General features: G+C 38.2%; 1 protein-coding gene across 4 annotated transcripts in view; it reads left to right on the top strand.

Moving 5' to 3' along the window:
- SEMA3D (semaphorin 3D) overlaps positions 1 to 23,860 on the top strand; it is a 138,203-nt gene that overhangs the window by 60,905 nt on the left and 53,438 nt on the right. For all 4 annotated transcript variants that reach the window (XM_051795280.1, XM_051795281.1, XM_051795284.1 and 1 more), the window contains exons 4-7: positions 11,397 to 11,459; positions 13,139 to 13,258; positions 17,621 to 17,714; positions 20,895 to 21,023. In XM_051795280.1, the coding sequence (XP_051651240.1) occupies positions 11,397 to 11,459; positions 13,139 to 13,258; positions 17,621 to 17,714; positions 20,895 to 21,023 (406 nt within the window). The remainder of the gene's footprint in view (positions 1 to 11,396; positions 11,460 to 13,138; positions 13,259 to 17,620; positions 17,715 to 20,894; positions 21,024 to 23,860) is intronic.

Genomic DNA, 23,860 nt, shown 5'->3' on the forward strand with positions numbered 1-23,860 from the left:
ACCACTTGCATATCTGGACTAAAGGAATGATTGTGTGCACATTAAAATATTTCTTAGTTTAACCATTCAGGTAATATTTAACTTTTCACAAAAAAACCCCAACAAACAAAACTGGGGAAAAACATATTTAAATAGGTAAAACTGACTGAGAAGCCCTGCAAAGCATGCTGATGGGCTAATTTTGAAGATTTGCATTTACCAACTTTACAAAATTATCTTCTTGCATAAATGCTCAGGTAACACAAGGCAATATCACATAAGTGCTTCTCTTTGATTCCTCTGTGCTTGGTTGGTAGAATCTTGCTAGTGGAGGGAAGGGATGAGACGAAGGAAGTTGCGTGAGAAGCCGTGTATAAATCTCAGTCCCTGCTGAGGTTTCAATGCTAAAGGATACTCTCCAGTAGCAGCAAAGTGTTAGAAAGTAGCATTTGCCTGTGCTGTGTTTAGACTGACCGTGGTTTGGGTTGGCTCTGGGCCAGGCGGCTCCCTTCCAGGCTTTCCCAGTGTGAGGAAACCACACATGTTGGGACTACAAGGGTCTGAAGTGTGTCCTTTGTACTCCTCTGGAGTAAGAGTCGTCTGGAAAAAATAATCTGCTTACACACAGCCACTAAAATGAGTAGTAATTGATTAGAATATTAAGTTTCTGCCTATAAATGATGTGTTTATTAATGACTTTGAGGAAGGAGGGTTAAAAGCAAGTTGAGGAGGCGAGAGAAGTGTAACAGCTTTGAGACTAGAATGCAAGATTATGCACAGTTTGGGGTTTTCTTTCTTTAAAACAAAGCTGAATGTGAACTTTAAAAATACTCTATGCTGGGTAGATTCAGCTTGCTTTAATAAAGCTCTCAATTTCAGATATTTGTTTTATTAGGAGCAACTGATACCTCCAAAAGCCAAGTCAGGATCCCCCAACAATTTATTCTCATATGTGGATATAATTACTTGGCAAGATTATATTGTAGAGTCTAATGCTCTATATTAAGACATTTCTGGAATACTATTCAAAGAAGCATCCAAAGCATTGTATCCTGCTCCCTTCTCTAATGTATACATATATATAATTTAATAGCTTCCTTTTTACAACCTATTTATTTACATAAATTGGTTAATTTGACTTACATATATTAAGTTACAGCTTTATTTCCTGGTGTATTTTTCCTGATGAAATAAATCAATATTTCTGCTGGAGTCCCAGTTTCTTAAATCATTGTAGTTTTTATTCAATTTATTGTGTAATAGGTTGAAAACTTCCTTAGCTGGAAGCTTGAAAAAAATATATCCAGTTTCCAGTGCTTGCAAATCTAATTATAAAACAACAGTAAGTACAACAGTGTAATAAGTAAGTCCTCCAGAATGACAAATGAATGCAGAAAACTCAAATGATTATAGTCAATAAATATCTAAACTTTAACAACAGAGAATCATCTTTCTGTAGCAGGGATATAATTTCTGTGAAGTTGTCCTGTATAGAAGCCTTTAGCTCATATTGCAGGAGGCACATTATCAACTGCCATAGTCTTTTTTTGAAACATCCTTATGTGCCTGACAAGTGCTGCAAGCTTTTTGTAAACTGGAAGATTTGTGGTTCCTTCCTATGAGTAAAATAAAGATGTTCAGCAAAACAAAGCAGACCTACTGAAGATCTTTATGCCATAACCAGTGGAAGTGCAGTGTAAACCAGATATTTAATAGCATGAGAGGCTGGAAAGCTGGACAAGAAATTCTATAGGAACCCTAAGCTCTGGGATCCTGCTGGAAACATTACTTCAGTACATAGCATTTTCCTGTGAGTTTGCTTAAAGCCTTTGTTATTTTACTCCCTAAACTAAATAAATACTAAACACAAAATGTTGTCAGCTGGGTAAACACAAAGTAGCTGCAAAGCAACGGTGCCCCTTCCTGTGGGTCTGCTGGCTAACAGTGCACGTGGGGTTACATGTCAGCGCTATTATCACGGTGTAATCCACAGCGAGACCCGCCCAGCTCTGCAGGAATAGGAATGCTATCAAGGGCTGACAAGCTTTTGAAAAGCTGCCAACCTGCAGGAGCTGTCAGTGCTAGAAGACACAGCCACATGTGGGCCAAATAGATAAACACGTCAGATCCCCAATAGCAGCTTTGGAACAAGTTGTTTTCATCTGTCCCAGTGTGCACTGGCTCAGGGTCACAAATTATCATCCCTTGGAGCATCCTCAGTTTATAGTCGCTACTATATTTTGGTATTCCCAGGTGCAACTGTCTTGTGACATCTTTGAATGCCCTCTTGTATTGTTTATTATCTGTATTTCATGGGAAAATATACATATGCATAAATATATGTTTATCAGCTGGGTAAATGCTTATGAAATAGTTTCACATACACTTTTTTTTTATAACTCTAGTGCTTGCCAAGAGTTCAAGTGGGCTTATATGTCAGCACTATTATCATTGTGCAATATTTGCAGTGTGACCCACCCATCTTTGCAAAAAGGGGAACATATATGCAAATACATATGCATATTTATGTAAAATAGCACCCTCGGGATACGGGAGCAGAATTTTACATTCATAGCTCTGAGAAATGTTCTGTCAGTCTTTATAAACATGGTCTCCATTAAGAATGAATCCACTGGGAATTTAACCAGTAGTGAAGGGAGGCTTTGGTTCTTGCCATCAGAGTCCAGGATGTTTATTGCAGCCTTGAATCACACTAATACCAAGATTGGTCCTTCCTAAGCAAATATGTGCTTAGGAACTATTCTATAACTCAAAGAAATTTAGCTTTCTGGCTGTCAGCAAAAGCTGTAGACAGTCTGAGAGTGAAGCTTTCTTGACCTGTCAGAAGAAAAAGCTTGCAAGAAACATCACTGAAAGCCAAAGAGTCACATGGAAACCACTGGAGATACCTAAATTTCAGAAGCTGGGGGCGTGAGGACTGAGAAAGTCTAGAATAAACCCAGTGGAACTGCAGGAGGAATGTCATGAGTTTGATCCTCCACACATAGGGAATTAGTTCCCATCAGTAAATCCATACTGGAGACCCTGCTTTTGAAACACATTGAACTTCTCTGGATGTTGCAGTTTATAGGTTACTTGTTTCCACCTGTTTTGCAGTATTTCCCTTCCTCCTAAGATTAATAGACATTGAAACCATCTTATCTATCATCGCCAATAAAACAAGACTGGTTTTACTGGATATCCATGAATTTTGGTGTCCAGTTCCCAAAGCTGGTCAGTGTGGGCACTAAAAGAAGAGTGCAAGAAAAAACTGTAACAGTGCTTCAAGTTAAGGACTTCCAGAGGCAAGAGTGATAACTTTGTGCTTGCTAGCACTTAGTGGCTCTTACCACTGAGATATTTACTCTTGTTTGGAACCTCTGGAAACCTTTTGGAGTGCATGAAATTGTTTAACAGACTTAAATTTAGGCACCTGTGTAGACAAGGTGAAAGATTTTACACAGTGTTTACAGAAACAAAACAACAGGTGGGGCAAGACGTGAAGAAAGCAGTATGAAACCAGAATAACAGCAGTCTTAGGTGGAAGAGAGTGTCTCTGTTATTTCCTTTTGCATTGTTTCTATAAATTATGTTTCCATAAACATCCGCTGTCATTTTTATATTTTAGCTGTGTGTTTAGCTATAAAGAATGGCCAATATCCGGCTCTCTGAAAATATTTGTTCATATTAGTCTTTAGCTTTTTCAAAGGTAGGGTTTGTCTTTAGTCTGAAGTGATAAACATGTCAGGAGCAACGTCTTTTGCCCTAAAAGTCCTGGAGTACAGTTTCCTTCTAGGAGAAACAGACAGTAGTCAGAAGTCTGTTGTGGTTACACCGTGGAAAAAGAAGTGTAGAAGCACTGAAGCCTTTCATGATTTAATCCAGTGTAAATGAGATCAGCATCTGGTCCATTCTCTTTAAGTTTTCCCATGTACTCATAACTTACATATGAAAATGCACTTTTCAGAAAATCCTTAAGGGCTGAAAGCATTGTCTGCTACTTGAGTTGTGCTGGAGATCACAATTTAAGAGGAGAACCAGGGCATGTGGAGATGTTTCTTTGTCTCAGACAGATAGAATATTAAACCCCATTTGGTTCCAATATGAGGTTTCATTCTTAAGAGCCACCTGCCAAATTTAAGCTATCGAAGGTTTGTGAATGTGTCATCCAAATACACAACTTTTATTTCCCTCTGACTTCCAGTGCATTTTACTCAGTTTGACACATAATGAAAATAAAGATTGCCATACATTGACACTGGCATTCCTGCTGTGTTGTAAATCACTTTGAAACAAACCTCATATTCTCTCTTCACCCTTTCAGTGTCGTATCAAATTATATCTTTCAGAGATCCAGTTTTCTCTTACTATGAAATAATTGGAGTTGGAAATTCTGGTCAGTTATTTTCCTGGATGTGTATTGCAGATATGGCAAATAGTACCACAGCTGAAGGTCTATGCCAGATATAAACAAGATCTGAGGATACATTCCTGGCTTTTAGGGATCTCTTAAGTATTTCTGAGAGTTAGCTAAAGCTTGATGAAACTTCTAAAAAGCAGACAGCCTGGTCAGTTTGAAAATCCAGGGAGAAATTCAGACGAGGAACTTAGATGTATTAGCTTCCTTTGTTGATGACTTTAAAATACTGAACTCCAGTATGCAGCAAGTACAGTGGGAGCACTTACAAGAACTACTTGAGGTAGCCTTCCTCTGAGGATTTGTATATGAGAACTATCTGTCCAGTTCCCCAAGCTGTGGACTTCCCATACTACACATATGAATGCAGGAGGTATTTAGAGAGCAAATAGTATACAAATATGGTATGCTAAAATCCTTGTTATTTCCTTGTTATTTCCTTGTTATTTAGCTTAGTTGGTCAGAGCATGGTGCTAATAATGCCAAGGTTGTGGGTTCGATCCCTGTACAGGCCATTCACTTAAGAGCTGGACTCGATGATCCTTGTGGGTCCCTTCCAACTCAGAATATTCCATAATTCTGTGATAATTTAAACAGTCTTTGTTTTCAACAAAATAATACTAAAAATGCATTAAATTCTTTCCAGTGTTTGCTAAGAAATTCAATAAGATTGTAGTGCTTGCAGTAATTTTCAGTGAAGTGACCTTGGGTCAGTATACAGCAGTGGCAAATGTCCCAGTTCTCAGGATGCAATCCATGAACACCCACTCTTATGGCACTGGGGCAGGACATTCATGATATTGTCTTATGGAGCAGGGTGACATACTTATTGGATCACTGTCGTATGTTTTCTCAGTGCTCCTTGATCTTACTGTTTATCTTTGCTTTTAATTTTTGAGCTATGAATTACAAAGTTCATCAGAAAATTTAAAAAAAAAAAAAAAAAGAAAAAAAAAGGCAAGTCACATTATTGTCATTTTACTGGTGGGAAAATTGAGACCTGGCTGTCACATATAGTAAGGCAACAGCAAAACTGGGATTAGACTGTCTCCTGGTTTACTTTAGTGTGTTTGGATCATGTTGCCCTCTTTACTTTACCCATTTTATGGTCACATTGAGCTAAGTTATGAATCCTTTTTCTTTTTTTTACACGGGGGAGTAGTTTTTCATGGAGAAGAGTTTCTCAGGGGGAGTATATTGCAACTGGGACTCTCACGGGGAATTTACTCTTACCAACAAGCCTGAGCTTCTGAATTATGGTGTTCATGCTTCACAGAGCCTAATTAAGACATTTTGACACCCAGAAAGCTGTAACTTTACTGCATACCTTCCCTCAAGCATCAATGTGATGAATATCTAGTACATAGAATAAAACAAGGGAAGAAAGCAGGCCTTCTCCTGTTGTGTCAAGCAGCTGCTTAAAGTCAGTGTATTTTCGTCTAAGTGCTTCTACCACCTCTTACTCCTTTTAAATGGGAAGGAAACAATCCCTTTCTTCACAGGCCCCAAGTTCAGTGTGTGAGTGTTACGAGACATGCCGATCAGCTGATGTCCTTCACTCCTGATACAGACACATCCTGCTGGTGCTACATGCACCACTAAGAGAGTACTTCGGGGTTTCTCCTACCAGAGACGGCACTGATAGAGAAGTGCTGAAGCACGTGTGCGGCATTAAGCACTCGAGAGGCTCCAGTGAAACCCCCAGGACTGCTGGAAGCTGTCAGCCTCAATGAGACACTCAAGTGCTTGCTGCTGGCATGAGCGTGACTATCTTGGGGACCTGAAACTGGAAGGACTCACATTGGCCAATTGGTCTCACTCCCTGCTATCAGCAGCAGCTACCTCATGTAGCAGTTATTCCTTTCATAACCTGGTTCAAATCCGGTATAAGTGGCCTTGTGGGATACTTCATACAACTTCTTTAGGAATGTTGTTGCTGTGTACCAGAACCTTGTTACTCTGATGTTTCAGGTTTAATATTTGTTAAAATCTGCAATCCATAATATATATTTATTTATGAGCAGTTTTTACCCATTTCCTCTGGCTGTTTATAGTTTTGGTCTTCAGAGTCCTTTGATTCTTCCTGCACAATTTTATTTCATTTATATTAGTGATGATGCTTCCCAACTTTGTGTCACCTGCATGCGTTGTTGCAAGAGTGCTGGTAAAGGTAGGGTGCACAAAATAGGATGAGCTCTGACACTATTTCTTGAGGACTTTGAGTAACTTTCTACTTCAGGTTCTTTACTTATCAGGCCAATTTTTTTTCTTTTAATAATACCTATTTTACCAGCTGAGCTAATCAGTTTCCGTGTGGCAATTTAGTAAATGCTTAAGTGGAGCCTTGATGAAGAGGAGCTCCATCAGGTAATTACATTACCTTAATGTAATTCAGCTAGGTACAATATTAGAGTGGAATAATGTTTCCTTACCAGGTTATATTGTCTTCTGTAGCACAGTCCATTTTCATCAGAAACATATGTTATTCCTTCCCTAACTAAAAATTTGTTTTGAATCCTTACAAACAGATGAAATAAGACCAATGAGTTTTTTAATTTCTTAGATAGCTTGTTATCCTCGTCTTTTATATTGTGACAATATATAGCATTTTCCACTTGTTTTGTAAAGTCCTGCATCATCCCAGATTTAGTAGCTTAATTAGAAGTGATTCTTGAAAAAGCTATACTTTCACCCAACATTTTCTTTGGAATCACTGTTTTATTTTTGAGGCATCACTTCTCCTAAGAACTTAGAGTCTTAAGTGTTAGTCTAGGATCAAAATTGGATAGAGAAAGATGGATACACAAAAATGAGGAAAATACTCACTTGTAAGCAGTATTGTTAATTTTTGACAGATGGCAGCTGAAACGAAGGTGAATCCAGATATACTTTATATATATATATATATATATATATATATAAAACTATATACATATAGCTTCCACATATGAATTTATGTCTATAAATAATACTTTTTTAAATATGAACTTTTTCCTTTTAATTCCTTTGTTACAGTAAAAATGCATGTTTGGAGGAAGGAAAAATGTTACTTTTAGAAATTCTCTGCTCCTGATCTGGAAAGGACCTTTGTGGTTTTAAATGTTTTGTTTTAATCAGAAATCAATTTCCAGCTACCCTTTAAAGTGATACCTTATCTGTCCTATACTTATGTACTGCTTAATTTTTTACTCCTGGGAGGTTTTCTGTCACTCTGCTAGCAAAGAACTTATTAACTTACATTTATTAGGAGAATTTAATTTCTTTCCTGTTGATAAATTTAAGAAAATATTTGAAGAATGATTTAAAGGTAATGGTAAGCTTTTGGATTTTTTTTTTTTAATTGGGCTATAGAAGATAAAATCAGGAAATCATGACAGTAGCCAACCTTTGGATTTTGATATGGATATTTTACAAGGAAAATAAACTAAAGATTAAGAGAAAAAAATAACCCTGTTTTAGTATATAGTTCATGTATTTCAACTAGTTGCATTCTTGATTTAAATTTAGTAACTTCACTTAGTTATTCTAAGATTTCTCCAAACATTTCAGATACAGATGCAACTATAAAATATATAATATATAATTTTTACTGTTTGAAACACAAAATTATTATAATTTTACATATTAATATTGTTTTCACCATTATTATGTAGTGTTTAATTATCTGGGGTTTTTTTTCCATTCTTTGAGGTTTTTACTTTTTGAGGAATTTAGAAAAAAAGAATTTGTTAAATAATATGCTACCATTGAAAATTCAGCATGTAAACAGAAAAAAAACTATGAAAAAAAATTACCAGTTTCAAAGCTTTAAGCATCTACAAGCTCAATGATTTTAAACAAAAAAGAAACTCCTGGAGCATCTAGTCTTTCATTTTTGCATATTGTGAAACTAAATAACTCATCTGAATAAAATATAACTAAAACTTAATTTCTCCCCCTACAAAAAAGTCAGATGTATAATGTTACTTGTGTCAGTGTTTGAGGGAACCAGACCTGGGGTAGTGTTATACAACGTCCTGTGATAAAAAATGAAGTTTATGTTTTCTTGCTCAGCACATTAACTCATTATTTATTATGCAATTTTCTTGATCTATTACAATTTAGAACTGACAGTTTCTGGGAACCTCTCATTTCTCATGCAGAAAGCAAATACATATCACTTTTACTCCCCCATATATAATTGCGAATTGATTTTAAAGTTGGATCACTTAGCTTCACTTTTCATTGTCTAATGTGTGGTGCTAAATGCTGAGGCTGTTGAATAACTAGAGAGTAAAACAATTGATTTTTTTAAATGATAATTGACTGTGGTCAATTATCATAGAACTGGGAGTGTGTATATTTCAGTCTGGTACCACAAACACTAATTCCCATGAAGGAATCTGGAGAAGAATTGAGGGCAAGTCAAGTCCATTAATACTTCTGATGCCTTGTGTTGGTTTTGGACAAACCAACTGGAGAAACAGAACTCCAAATAAGCCACTCTCCTTTTGTTTCAATCTCTCCTCACCCCCTCCAATGATGAAGGGACAATAGGGAGACATATAAGTAAAAAATAACAATTTACTAAAGGAAACAGCAGTAACTACAAAGATACAAAGGAAAATGATTTTAAACCCACAAAGCCAGAAATTGTTTTCTAGTCCACAACCCTCAGGCCAAAACCAAAACCAAAATGGCAACTGCCAGGTGGTTTCCCCAGGCAAATAGCTGAGGGGCTTCTCCCACTGTCCTGGAAAAAAAACAAAGGAAAAGGATGCTCCACAGGAAGAAGGCAGGCAGCAGCTGCTCTCTCCCTCTTCTTGTAAAAGAATAGTCAATCAGCAGCAGTAACCAGCGGGGGCTAGAGACAGCTCCTGAGGCAGCCACAGCAGCAGTCTGTTCCAGTAAAGAATGGCAGTAGCAACAGTTCCCACTGGCTTGTGTGGCATTTGAGCTTGGCATTTTCAAAAGTCTACCGAGGGAGACCTTGTCTACCTAATTGGATAACTATCTTTGGCCGAAAATCTCTGAAACCCCTCAAAGACTTCGGGGCTTCTCTGTTACTGATTCAAGGATCTTGGCAGAATTCAGCATAAAGTTACAAGAGACCTGAGGATCAGATATCAGCTCAGACAGGTCTCCTTGTCCAAATGTGTTTGGAGATCCGTGATCTTGTATTCCTCTAGCTGCTCCTTTTCATCAGCTTTTCTTCACTGGTACCTCTTAAATTTGCCAGTTACAAGTGAGACTCATCCCACTCTGCCCATGCAGAGCCCAGATGATCTCACTGGAGCTACTTTCAGCTCTTCCCGATGGCTTTGCAATGCTTCCAGTACTTTCCTCTAGCAGTGCACTGTACTTTCTGGCTTTGTGCATTGTGTCATTCAGGCACACTGGCACAGCTGATTTCAGGTTGTGTTTTCCTACCTGGATGCTATCCCGACATTCTGAGAAAATGCTCTGGGAAAGTAAATTTCTGCTCCAGTACTGAAATGCTCTTATACTGTCTTATCTCTGACTTTACATAAATATTGCTGTAAAGGGTTAAGGTTTAAGTAACTTAAAATACATTATCTTTACTAAGAGCTTCTTATCAGAAAGGTAACTAAATTCACTTGAGAGGAAATTAATTTCCTTGCGGAAAGCCAATACATTCATTTTCACTGGGAAAAAAAGAGAAAGTGCAATCAAAAGACTCTTTCCAGATTGAGAGAAACAGGACAGTGATAAAGGTATTTGACACAGGGCACTCATGTTTTGCTTTCCTTACCCGTGTGGGACTGCTCCTGTGTATGTGGCAAACCACATCCTATAAGGTGCCAACAGCTGGGTGAGAGAAGGGGAGTATGACAGCAGTTAAATCCTAGTGCATGTCATTGAATAGTACATCCTTCCATGATATGAGTTTTTTTCTAGTTTGTATTATAATTTATTCCTATATATTTGCTGTTTAAGATTTTATAAAGTATGATTGGAGACTCAACACTACTCTAAAGCATCCGTGACTACTAATAACCTGCATACTGGTTCCTAGGACTTGAGGCGATTTCCTAATCAATATTTGCTTAAAAATTAGTGTGGCTTGTGGTGGTATTATTATTAGTCATGAGAAATGGCTATAGTTTTTCATGTCAAAATAAGAAGTACAAAAGATCCATATTTAGTGTGGTGATTATGTAAGAATTTGTATTTAGCTTATATTTTAAATTTAATAGATTCAAGCATATATTCAATAATATCCAATTTTGACTGTTTAATTGAAATCAATGAGGCAGAACCTGGGCTGTTGTTCATTGATGTTCACTAACATAATTGGGGTTACAGTAACTGATAGTGATTTGTCATCTAGATCCATCTACATCAAAACCTATTTTATAGAATTATGCAGGACTGATTAAAGAAGAAAGAGAAACAATAACAGTATATACTACCAGTTATTTAAGGTACATGGTTTTACTCTAAACTTCTATGTCATTTTCTCAGTAAATTCAGTTAATGTTGATGGGTGACATTTTTTAACCATGTATTGTTGATTTCTATCAAATGTACTTTTCGTTCTATAAATTTCCCTTAAGCTATCCTTAGTTTTTTGAACAAAATTCTTTTCACTTGAAAATTGGCAGAAAGAGCTAAGTATTTTTTATAGTGGCTTTGCCAAGTCCACTGGACCAAATTCCTCACAAATGTAATTTGCCTTGTTTTGCAATCAGTTTAGTTTCCAGATGATTTGGCTCATCATAACTGAGAGAAATATGTAATGGTGACAAGGTATCTTATCCAGATTAACTGAATGCTTTTTAAAAGTACATATAGCCTATGAAGAAATAAACAAAGAACAGCGGGGTTGATTTAAAGCCTCTTCACTTTTTGTAATGGAATCCTGTATTTGAAGTCATGTTCATTTTAATATACATGTGAAGTCCTTCAACATCATAAATCTTTTTTGAATGTTTATTCATGGCATAATTAATCTACAGTCACAGGACATAATCTTTGTCTTATTTTAACTATGTTACAGATTTACTGGCCTGCAGCAAAAGAAAAGGTAGAATTATGCAAATTAGCTGGGAAAGATGCCCATGTAAGTATGAGGTATATTTTTTATTATATGCATTAGTAACCTCTCGTTACACTTTTTCTGAACTAACGTGCTAAGTGTTTTTTCTTAATTTAAAAAAAGTTGCACTTCTATTTTTTTTATTTAAATATTAATGCTTTAAGAAAAAAATACTCAATATTGCACTCAGCAATCATGCTAGGTTGTTCTATTATATAATAAATGAAGCTGAGAGATGAGTGGACTCTCTTTTGAAATGTATCACAGACAATACTCCCCTTAAATCCCCCTTTTTTCCCACTAAAATGCTTCTTTTTTATTGAGAATATCCTGAATATAACTTTATTATAATTCTTTAAAAAAATAGAGTAGCAGAGCAGAATACAAATTAACTTAATTTACAGACAGCTGCAGTTAGGGTTAAAAGAAAATCTCAGACTCATTAGCTTTTCCCTGAAACCATAAATCTTCTTCAGGAAGTTTCTTTAGGAAGTATATTTAAGGTGCATACATATATACAGTACAACTTTCATATCTTTTGCATAGCACAGATTACATCACGTGTCTAGAGTCCACTATAAATGTAAACATTTCCCAGCTGTATAATAAAATTTCTTCCTTTTTTCTCTAAAAATCTTATGATTTCCATCCAGTGTGTCAGTTACCAAGGTGGATTCCAGCTCAAAACAATCTCTGATCTCTCTGCCTGAGGTCTTTCAACTTGTTTTTGTAACTTATTGCTACCCTTATCTTTACAGCAGTCAAAACCTAAACAACACCTCTGCTGAGCGCTGGGAATATTCTGGTACTGGTGTAGATGGAAGATTTGTGCTGGTCTATTTCTATGCTAAGAAGAAAAGGAAAGGGTCCTGAGAGAGGAATATTTGTTTTGGACATAGATTATAAAAATCTTTCTTTTGCTTCCCACATTGTCTCTGCAGCTTGCTTCTCACTTAGGTGATAGCTTGAATGTATGGATAGAACTTGTGTATTCCCTTTGAAGTACTTGTAATACATTTCTGATTTAATTTCATTTGGAGAAAGGCTGCAGCAAGCTTTTCCTCCTAGTCCATGCACACTTTGCAGCATGTAGCAATTGCCTGTGCTGCTTTACCAGCAAAGACCAAGCCCAGATAGAACCGGGACTGACCTGAGCATCCCGCTGGACTCAGAAGTGACCAAATAAAAGTAATCAGTAAGATGTGCTTGGTGCAGAGGAAGTTCACTCATACACAAAGTATACCCTTGGTAGTATGCTGAAGTCCTTCAACCCACCACAGTTATTTTAATCTTGTAATCTTTGGTGTTAATACTTGTGCAGAACCCTAAGTTGGGAGCAAAAGCAAGAGGACTGGTAGCCAGACTAACCCAGTGGCTCTCTGACCTCTGCCCGGTTGTTGGCAGGTGTTGTTTGCTACAACACAGGCTGAACAGATATCCCCCAAACTGCACTATGAACACAGAGCTCCTTGTGGCTGAAAGCATTACAGCAAAATTAGGTTTGCAAGTCTAATTGATGAACTGCCTAGTAGATAGCCACTGCAAAATTGTAGCTATCACGTCTTTGAACTACTTAGTAAACAGTCTCTACTACAGTAGTTTTGAGTTTAAATACATCAATGCTGTGGCTATAACTTAGTAGAATGTGTAATGTGGAAGAGAATAAACATAAAAATTAACCTTTATCTTTATTTTCCTAACAGACAGAATGTGCCAATTTTATCAGGGTCCTTCAGCCCTACAACCGAACCCATGTTTATGTCTGTGGCACAGGAGCATTTCACCCTCTCTGTGGATACATTGAACTTGGAACTCACAAAGAGGTAATTTAATTTCCTCACTACTCTGACATGTCAAGGAATAGCCCTGATCTTGTTTAGCATTCATCATAGATTGGAAAATACTATGTGAGTGTGTAAAAAATGACCTGACAGCAGCTTGCATAAATAACAGGGTAAATGGTGGGTTTGCAGGTCAGACAGGAACTCTTGTTCTCACATTTGATATGTGCATATCGCTTTTGAACAAAGCACTTTCCTCAGGCTTAATACACAAAGTTCTTCAGAATGACACTTCCATGTGATTAACTAAGTGAAGAGAACATCTAACCCAGACATCTTGCTTTCTAGTAAGTCATTTCTGCACATACTTTCCTTTCGTACATACACATACATTCAGAGTTCAAGATGACACTTGTAGTTCTATCTTCTAATGCACATATACTCTTGGTCCACAGAGATGGTTTTCTGCTCCATGTGAATGAGAGTAATATACCATTGAAAAAGGGCCTCTGAGCCTGAGTCCATGGATGGCGTCTCAGGACTTTGCAATGTGTTTCAGTTTGTCACTAAGGAGATGTTGGGTGTCCTCCATCTCTGGTGGCATATTCCAGATCTGAAGTTAGCAGCTGATTGGTCTTCATTTGCTGGTGACAAAGAAATCTCTATCCTAAGTGGTAAATGTTTGAGACCTAACCCCCACAACATAAGAATTTTGGTGTTGTGTCAAGCAGCCACTTAGTACACAAGTCTCTTTTTAACTCCTTTATGTGTAACACCTTGGCTATATTTATACCACTGGCACTGTTCTCAGACAGTGTTGAGGTGTGACCTGTCTGGCTGCTTGCCTGTGGTACAGGCTTCCTATGCTGATATAGAAATAGCTTTCTCTTTTCCTTTGGTCTTGCTGAAATTCTAGAATATAAGAAATAAGCTCTAAAGTTGTTAAGTGTAATAATCTGAAACAGAATCATAGAATCATAGGATGATTCTAGGGCCCTTAAAGATCACCTAGTTCCAACCCCCCTGCCATCGGCAGGGACACCTTCCACTACACCAGGTTGCTCAAAGACTCGTCCAGCCTGGCCTTGAACACTTCCAGGATTGGGGCACCCACAACTTCTTTGGCAATCTGTGGTGGTGTTTCATCACCCTCACAGTAAATTATTTCTTCCTAATATCTAATCTAAACTTATCCTCTTTTGTTTAAAGCTATACCCTCTTGTTCTATCACTGATATGGAATCAGGGGCAGATCCTTACAGAAAAAAAAAAGGGATTAATGTTTGCCCAGACCGAGACCATCATTATGTTCCCCACAATCTGTGGGTTGTCTGATCAACCCAGAGGGTCTGCCTATGTTACAGAAAACTGAAGCTGTGTGAAATCTGCATGGTGTTCTTCCCCTAATAAGCCATTAATGCTCCTGTTATTGTCTGGTATATGCTGTATAATTTGACTTAGAATTAAATAATTCTGTAGACTTCTTTGCTTTACTACTTTAAATATTCCAGCTGAAGCAACTGAAATTTTAGATGCCTTGTATCATGCTGATTTCTTAGCCTGAATGATCAAATACACAGCTGAATGGAACAGAACAGCTCTCAGCAAGAGTATAAGTAAGGCTCTGGTTTACCTCTGGGTCATTAGCAAGATGCCTTATTCACTCTACCATTGCCCTACTTTATTGCAACATTGTGAAGGTTGTTTTCATCAGACCTTATGAAGTTATGGATTTGGTCTGATTGTTCAGTCTAGCAGCCAGTCTAGACAAGGGGTCTGTCCCAGTTAGACGTGACCAATTACCTTATGAGAGGAAATGGAAGACGAATCCTGGTATTGTATTTCCTAATCCTCTCACTGTCTCCAAGTCCTGCCTCTCCCACATTCCTTCTAGTTGCTCAGCTGCAATGGTAGGTTGGATGGTGTTCAGCACTGCTCCTGCCTCTTCAGACACAGCAGCTCTTTTACAGCTTCCTACTGAGTTATCAGCCTTGAATGGCATCAGTCATATTTTCCCTTTCCTTCTTGGAGCCCAAACAGCCTAACAGCCACCATCCTTGCACTACCTCTCCAGATAAATGCGACAAGGCAGGAAGGTGCTGAGGATAGACCCATTGATGTGAATGTGACAGGCAGTTGAAAATGTCTCCTTTAGGAACTGAAACCTTGAAGGATCCTAAGTCCTACAGTACAATTCAAAGTACTTTTATTGCAAATACATTCTTTTAGTATTGTTTTTCCCCCCTTTTCTCTTTCTTTTTTTTTTTTTTTATTTTTTTAATCTCTGAGTTATAAGAACAGATAATGAATCTCTGGTAATTAGCAACCTCTCCAGGAAGCTGTGGCATGCCTGGGAGAGCCAGGCCCTGAGATAGCCTCATGGAGACCGTGAAACTGGGCAGAGCTCTGCTGACCTTTGAAAGCTGCTGGTGGATCTGTACAGCGCTCTCCTGGCCAGCACCAGCACTGTGAAAACAGAGGGGAAAACAGTGTGGATCAGGTGACTCAAAACCACAGCAGACACTGCTTTTGAAGCAGTACAAATCCCCAACGGGATCACACAATTAAAGGGGATTAAAGTCCTCGTCTTGTTATTGCTCAAATCACTGCCAAGACTTCTCTTGGCTGGTGAAGAAGAGGCTTGGCCCGGTTGGTGCTGTTAGCCACAGCTCTCCAAGGGATGCTCTTTTCTTTGAAAGCTTTGCCTGAAGTGAAAGCAGGAGGTTAATTCTGTGTGAATGCCTGGTAGTGTCCATTAGTTTGTCTGGGGGAAGTCTGAAATATTTGATGTTGATCTATAACTCCCTCAGTCCCTTGAGTACTGCTGGGCTTGCAGACAGCCTCTTCACATGTGATAAGGCAAGGGTTCTCTGAGCTCAGGATTGCACATCCCAAAAGGAAGGAGAATGGGACACTGCGGTATCACTGTCAGAAAAAAAAAGTACTTAATTTTTAATTTAGTTCTGTGTTGTAGTGGGCTCACTTCAGTAGCCTGAGAATTTAGTTTGCTTGATATTCCACAGGTGTGGGAAGGTAACAAGGGTTGTTCAATGATTAAATTCTTTGTATAAGCTAGGATTGCTAGAGGAAATGGAATTTATGTTCACAGATTGTAATTGATTTTTCTTTTCTCTTAAGGAGGTTAATTATTCAATATCCTGGACTTTGTCTTCTGAGCCTAGAGAGTTTAGGAGGCACCTCAATAAAATAGAAAGGCTTGGTCATTTATAATCTGATGTGCATTAAGAATTAATTGAATTTATGTGTTATGAAGTCTAATCCTGTGTGGACATCTTTGGGTATACTTGCCTGTCATTTATACTCTCCAGGCCTCTTGCAAGGTAAAAGTATAGAAATGAACAATTAAAATGATTTCAACCTTTTTAAAGTAATTGTTTAAATCATGAAGATGTTTTATTTTTTTTTTTTTATAAACTAGCTTCAAAAGTCTCTACAGTAGACATTAAACCCACATTGATTTGATTCCTGGACACTACTGAGATTTTAAATATCACTGTAGGTAGGGAAGTATGTTAAAACCACTTCTGCAGGCAAACTTCCTTCTCTTACCGGGAGCAGAATTCTGAAGGTCATGTCTCTATACCTGCAGAGACTTCACTTTACTCCTCTGAGCTATCAATTTGCCTTCAGCAGGACTCTGTATGGGTTTCAGGTTAAGTGTACTTTCAGGAAAGTAATGAAAAGGGCAAGTAAAAGAGTCCTTGTTGGCAATTTAAAACTATAGTAAAACTTCAAATTAATGCCTAGAGGAATTGAGTTGTTGATTGCCCACTGAAAACATCAAGAATAATTTTTAAATAATTTATTTTCTTTATCTTCCTCCATGCCCTTGTTTTGCAACCCAGGAATTAATCACACTGGAATGGGGAACTACCAGGAAGGATCTATTCTGATATCTTTTGTATCATTAGCCTTGTTAAAAATAACAAGAGAGAAAAAATGCTGCTTTCATTTAAAAGGGGCTGAACTGTGTCTGCTGTGAACATTATTCAGCAGTCCCTGGAGAAATTTCAGAGTCAGACAGAATCCCTTCAGGGTCTCCTGTTGCAACACAGTCTATCAGCACTTTTCCAAATAGAAGCCAGTGTCTTTTAAGTACAATCCAGCTTTTAATTTGAGTAGAAATGAACAATGAATCTTTTTATCCTGAAAATAATTGTATGTTTTTTAGATTTGTCTTTCACTATTGAGTGGCCAGGATACAGTAAAACAATGAGTGAAAAACATCCAGAAAAAACAGAGACACAGACTGTAAACATCAATGCTGAGGGGGCAGAGGCATGATCTAACACACCTTCACTTTGTGTGTTAGCAGAACAGGTTGTCTAAGTGACTTTTTCTCTCTAGAGGCACACCAGGATAATCAATATGTGTTTATTCTTAGGAGATGGTGTTCCATCTGGATACTCAGAGCTTGGAGTCTGGCAGGTTGAAATGCCCTTTTGATCCTCAGCAGCCATTTGCCTCAGTGATGGCAGGTAAGAAACCATCAGAGCCTGGTGCTCCTCCCAGATGTGTGATGGCTTTGGATGGGAGCCCAGGGTCAGAGGGTCAGCAGATGGCATTGCTGGAGCATCTCTGGCACTGGTCATGTTTCCAGTGCTGGTTTGTGCTTTCAGAGCTGAGGAAGCCTTCAGATACCAAAGAGCTGGGGAGGCAGCAATACAAACAGAGGCATTAGAATGGCTGTGAAGCCTCTATCAGCCGGGTAGGAAGGCTGTTTCACCCTCACCCAGCCATTGCTTCTTTAAGAAGACAACAAAAAAACCCACATGGACAGAGAATGTTTGAAGCCCTTCTGGGCCTCTTTCTGCAATTATCAATATGTTCTGCCCTTTGAAGTCTGCTGACATCCACTATTTCCATAAATACATTTTTGAGGTTTCTATTTACTCGAGTAGCCACTTCTGAAGCTGGGAGCCGAGGAACAAGATAGTGCAATCTGCCTGCTGCGTGCATCGCAGCGCTGTGTGGTCTGACATCGGGGCCAAGGAATGTCAGCCTGACCTCCGCATTTCAAATCACTATGAGAGCTACTTTTGTCATGGTTTGGTTCATAGCTTTGGACAATTTTCATTTAGCTTGTCCATCAAGCATATGAATGCAAGATAAGAGTGAAGCACCATGACGTTTTCATTTACAGCCAAAGAGCTGTGGTGACAGTGCTTTGAAGTATCGGTCACTCTGTGTTATAAAAAGAATATGACTAATGTTCAGTCTTTATTCTCAGATAATAAGATAGATGATTTGTGATTCTGACCCTACAGATGGGGCAGGACTTCCTTTATTAAAAACAATAGATTAAAGCCAGTGCTTATTCTTCTCAGAGACCCCTAGTACTGTTTAATGACCATGAAGTCTATTTTTAAAATGGGATTCTAGAAACTTTAACTTTTTTTTAGCTTTTTTAAACTTTTTTTTTTTTAAATGCAATAAAACTCTCTAATTTATTACAGCATTGCCTAATTTCAGTAGCACTCTAGTGCTTTGACTGTTCTACTAAGTCTTGTGAAATGAAGCTTCTGTCTTTTAGCTACCTTAGGCATGAACTTTGCTACATAAGAATTTTTGGGTGAGATAAAACTAATGGTCGGGGTATTCTAGTATCCTTTCTTTAACTGTACCTGGTGTCAAGTGCTTCACAATAATGTACAAGGAGCATTGTAAAGAGTTACAAGGCCTGACCAGAGAATGTGTTTTTGGTCTATCTTTGGATGCTTACTTTATTCCCAAATGTACTAGGAGAGCAGTATAATTCATGGATAAGGTTCTGCCCTGGAACTCAGGGGACATCATTTCCCATCTCTGCTACTGATGAGAGGAGTAGCCCTTGACATATCACTTCTCTCTCTCTAGTGTTATTTATCTGCCAAATGACAATAAATATGACTTCGATCCTTCAGAAAACTTAGATGTTTATGAGCTAAATAATATCTGATTATATTTTCAGTCACATGTAAGTTAACACAACTGAGTAATTTTCATTCTTTGGAGAAATAACTAATCTCTCTTTGAGTACTACATGACATTTCTCCCCAAGTAAATTCCACAGATAAATTAAAAAAACTAGTGTTTTTGACTGAAAAATCACCTGCTCGTCATCCATCCTCTATTACAAGCTACCACTCACAAAAACTGTCCAGGACATGTCTGAAACTTGGAATGAGAGATACCAAAAGCTGAGAGAAGTGCTGAAAATGCCTTGTCAGCAGAGCCTAAGCAAGGATGGAGAATTTCTGTTAGCCCTTCAGATTTATCGATCACTGAGTGCCTGTCAGTTAGCAAACACCAATTACCCTGCCCATTTCTCATTATGACAAATACCTTTCAGAATGCACTATTGTTTCTTTACAAAGGCAACATGGTGTCTGAAAGATGTGCTTTCCAAAACTGTCATGGAAAGAATACAGAAGTAACAATAATAATGAGGTAAAAAGAAAGATGATAGATCTTTTTAGGACAAATAAAATGCTTGTGGATCATGGGTTGTGGGTTGGCTTGTTGTTTCTCTTTTTTCCCCTTGATCTTATTTTTTTAAGTGCATTTACATCTTTCACAAATGAAAGAACAAACATCTATGTTGAATGGTATTTATTCTGCATTCACTCTCAACAAAGGCTTCTCTCTAAAAGATCTTGTGAAATGTTTCCACCCTGGATTATCAGAAAACCTGGAGAAGGAACTCTTGGAAGGGGATTCTTATGTATCATATAGCTTTTTATATGATTATAATTTATGAATAAGAACTTTTTTCATTTTATTAACTCTAGGAATTTATTGTTGCAAATCATTAAACAGAAAAAAAAAATCCCTCTTCCAACCAATACAGCTATCTTGTTATTATACAGGAAAAAAAAAGAGTATTGTAAAATGCACTGTGTGGTAAAAAGAAAAATAATTGCAGTGATGCTGTTTCTTTGCTTCTTTTTGAAAAGTACTAAGATCTGAAGGGAAACAGAAAATATTATGCATTTCTTAGGGTTTGCATTGCCCACAAAGCTGGCAGAAGAGTAAATAGTGACTGCAATTGAAGCAGGCACATGGCACTGTGTCATAGGTGTAGTTTCTTTGTGAGGCAAATTCTGGCTGCCTTGTTCAAGGAAAATACATCATTTATTTTAGCAAGACCACTCTCTGTGTAAAGATGATGATGATTTGGGTCTGTAGCCACATTCCTGATGTTATCACGTTAAATAGTTGCAAAGAATTCCCATGGTGCCCGAATTCCTCTTTGTGAATTAAGTGTTGGATGGACATCCCTACGCCAGAAATGAGCCAAGCTGCAAAGTTCCCATGGGGTTGCATCCATCATGGTTTTCTAGCTCAATCCCAGGAGCAGCAAAGCCATTGGGGCCATGGCAAACCTGGGACACAAGGATGGATAAATGGTCATGTCCTCACCACGGCCTCCAGGTCCATGGGGCAGGGTGTCCAGACTGTCTACATCTTCATACCCTTAGAGCCCAGTACCCATTAGAGCCCAGAGAATTTACTTTTCTAAGGACCCAAAACCACATAAAAATATGTCAGTAATACTTTAAAATTAAATTAGTTCATAGGCCAATTACACACAGGTGTTGTTCACCCAAAAAAGTATAAACAGTTTTAATTTTGTTTGCCCCGCAGCTGTAGAAACCCTATTTCTTTTTTATTTGCAGATGAGTATCTTTATGCTGGAACAGCTTCTGATTTCCTTGGCAAAGACACTGCTCTAACACGTTCTCTGGGTCCTTCTCACGACCACCATTACATCAGAACTGACATTTCTGAACATTATTGGCTTACTGGTAAGATCCCAAACATATGCTGTTGTCATTTGCATTGTCCCTGCCCCTCTGAAGTTAATAGCTCCTTTCTTATATAAATATGTGTCCAGTAACTACAAATATAGATATTGTATCATGATATCTTTGGATTACATAGGCTTTTTTAAAATAAACTCAGTGGAACAAAAATGCACTTGAGAAAAGTCACAGAGGTGAAAATGCTAATTAGGGAAAGAGTAGGAGCATAAGACCTAATCATACTTTCTGTCTTTGATCTCTACATCTGTAATAGTCCTGTAATTGGAGTAATATCATGACTTAAATGCTTCTATTTCCAGTCTTGTTGCTATATTTTTTTTTAAAAACCTTTTTTTCCAATCACTGGTTAAAAGCTGTTCCGTACAGCATGTTGAAATGACAGACTAGAAATTCCACGTTTTTAGGTAGGAGGTCTTTTTTTTTTTCTTTTCCTTTTTTTGAGGGGGTAAAACACCCTTTGTTGCTGTGAGGATCATTTTAAAACCACTAAGGGCACACAAAAATAGCTTCCCAAGCAAAACACTGCTTTTTCTTACCCGTTAAAAAACATTCTGAGCTAGTAAACCCTCTAAAAAACTGGCTGCATTTGCACCCAACCAGTCTCAAACCACACACAGAGTAACATGGAAAACTTCACTCACAAGCTAACCCTGCTCAATTAAAGCATCTCCCTCTTAGCCGTCAGCTGTCTTTAGAGATGTGGCAACACTGGCCCTGGTTCAGGATGCCTGTGTAACTATTATGGGTGTATTGTAAAGCCAGGGCCTGCTGACCACAGGGTTAAGTTGTCTTCCCAGCAGACAACTTCTGAAGAAGATAATTTTTCCCTCTTAACTCTTTGAGGCCTCAAGAAGAGGAAATGTTCTGTTTTTAATTAATTAATTATTTTTTCCTACCTCTTCTCTTTGTTTTCCTATACTGTTGCCTTACATTTCTGTCTAGATGTAACTTCATAATCCCAAAATTTCTGCTGTGAGATGAGGAGATAAAGGAAAAAGCACTTAAAGTAATTATTAACTTTCCAAATAGTAACAATATTTTGGACAGCTAGAAAAATATCACATCTGACTCTGCTCACCTATCCCACTTTTATCTCCTGTGCTCAAAACCTTTCTTGTCCCACCTCTCCTATCTCCTGTCTCTCATTTTCACACACCAGTTGTGCAATGCAGACCAGTAATGGCTTGTAAGTTATATGGACCAGGATGATGTGTCCTTCCAGTAGGCAGTTCTCTAACTGTGATTAGCCTTGCAACTGCATATCCAGTTTTATCACTGATGGCCTGCAGATGCTCAGTGTGGAAGCATGTCTGCATAGCTGCTTTCCTAAGGGATGCAATAATATGCTTAAAAAAAAAAAAGATTAACTGGATTTACTGTGGTTTGGCCCTGAGGAGCATCTGGTGTTATCATTAGTATAGATCCACCTTGATGAGCATTACAGGGTTCAGTTCCCAGCCCAAAAGAACTTACAGCTTAAATATCCAGTCCCAAACATTTCTTTATGTTATTATTGTTACTTCATGAGCAGTATAAGGCAAGAGAACAGTACAAGAAAACAGAACAAACGATAGGTTTGAGAACTGTTCATGTGTTTTAGTCTGGAGGCTGGGTGGGGGGTGTCTGCCTTTCTTCTTTAGATTGATCCATGATTTATTCTGTTTTCACTTAAAGCGTCTGTATTCATGAAGGTTTTCTAAGGAGAATAGTATATTAATATGTCTGGGTTTGAAAAACAGCTTTAGTGTGCTAGACTGTGAGGTGAAAATTACCCCACACTATATAAACACTGAAGACCCCATATATTCTTCAGGTTTACCTTGTTTCCAGCCATATAAAAACCTACAGCCACACTTTGTCTAAGACTTCACATACACAATCCATGCAGTGTTATACTAAGAGGCATAGATATAAACTAGGTGCTTTTAATATTTTGAAACAGACCTTTTAAGGCTGGAGAAAATTTTGAGTGCAACTCGAAATGACGGAATCATTTCTGCACTAAGCCATAGGGTGGCCAATATATTTGTACTTTATTGTGTAATGTTACCAATTACATACTTTTGTACTTGCTGCCGATATTGGTATAAGGAAAATATTTACTTGATTTCAAGTTTCAAACTCCCATCTCATCTAAATCCCGTCTTCCCTAAATCTACCACCCGTTTACCAGCCATATGTTAGACCTCCAGGAAAAGTTGTACATGCTTGAATAATTGTACAATTAGAAATAAATGATTTCCAGGCATGACTCATGTTTTACTTAGGATAAGCATAAAATATATAGCTTGTTTTTTTCCAGTGGGCCAAGGAAGTTTTGCTATAATGCACCTTAATATTTTTAAAGTTTAGTCTTATTCTGTTTCTGGAAACAGAATTATCCTTTCCTGAGGGAAGGGAGGGAAAGACAAAGCAAAAGGGAAAAATGTGTGGGATACCTTCCAGTTCCTTGCAGGGCATCTCTATCTTGACTAATTAAGACATGTCTTAATCTCAGTGACTGAATAGCAGCTCCACAGAGGAGAAAAGGAGGAAGGCAGCTAATCTTTCCCATGACTCACGCTCACACATGCTCACACTCCTGCAGGCGGTGGCAGAGGGGATGCTGCCTCTGCTCAGACGTCAGCCCTTCTCCCGCAGAGCTGGAATCAGGCGTTCCCACAGCCACCGACTGGAGCTGCCTCTCCTGTGGCTGTGGCTGGGGATGAGGCAAGTGGGGCTGGTGGCTCCTCTCCGGATGGCAAAGCTGCCCACTGGAACCCAGTCTGCCCTGCTTCAGCTCAGTGGGCAGAGGAGAGCATCCCGTGGTAGGATACCCG

The sequence above is a fragment of the Manacus candei genome, unplaced genomic scaffold, assembly GCF_025592945.1.
Source record: "Manacus candei isolate 608988 ecotype Guabito, Panama unplaced genomic scaffold, ASM2559294v1 h1tg000042l, whole genome shotgun sequence".
Classification (NCBI taxonomy): Eukaryota; Metazoa; Chordata; class Aves; order Passeriformes; family Pipridae; genus Manacus; species Manacus candei.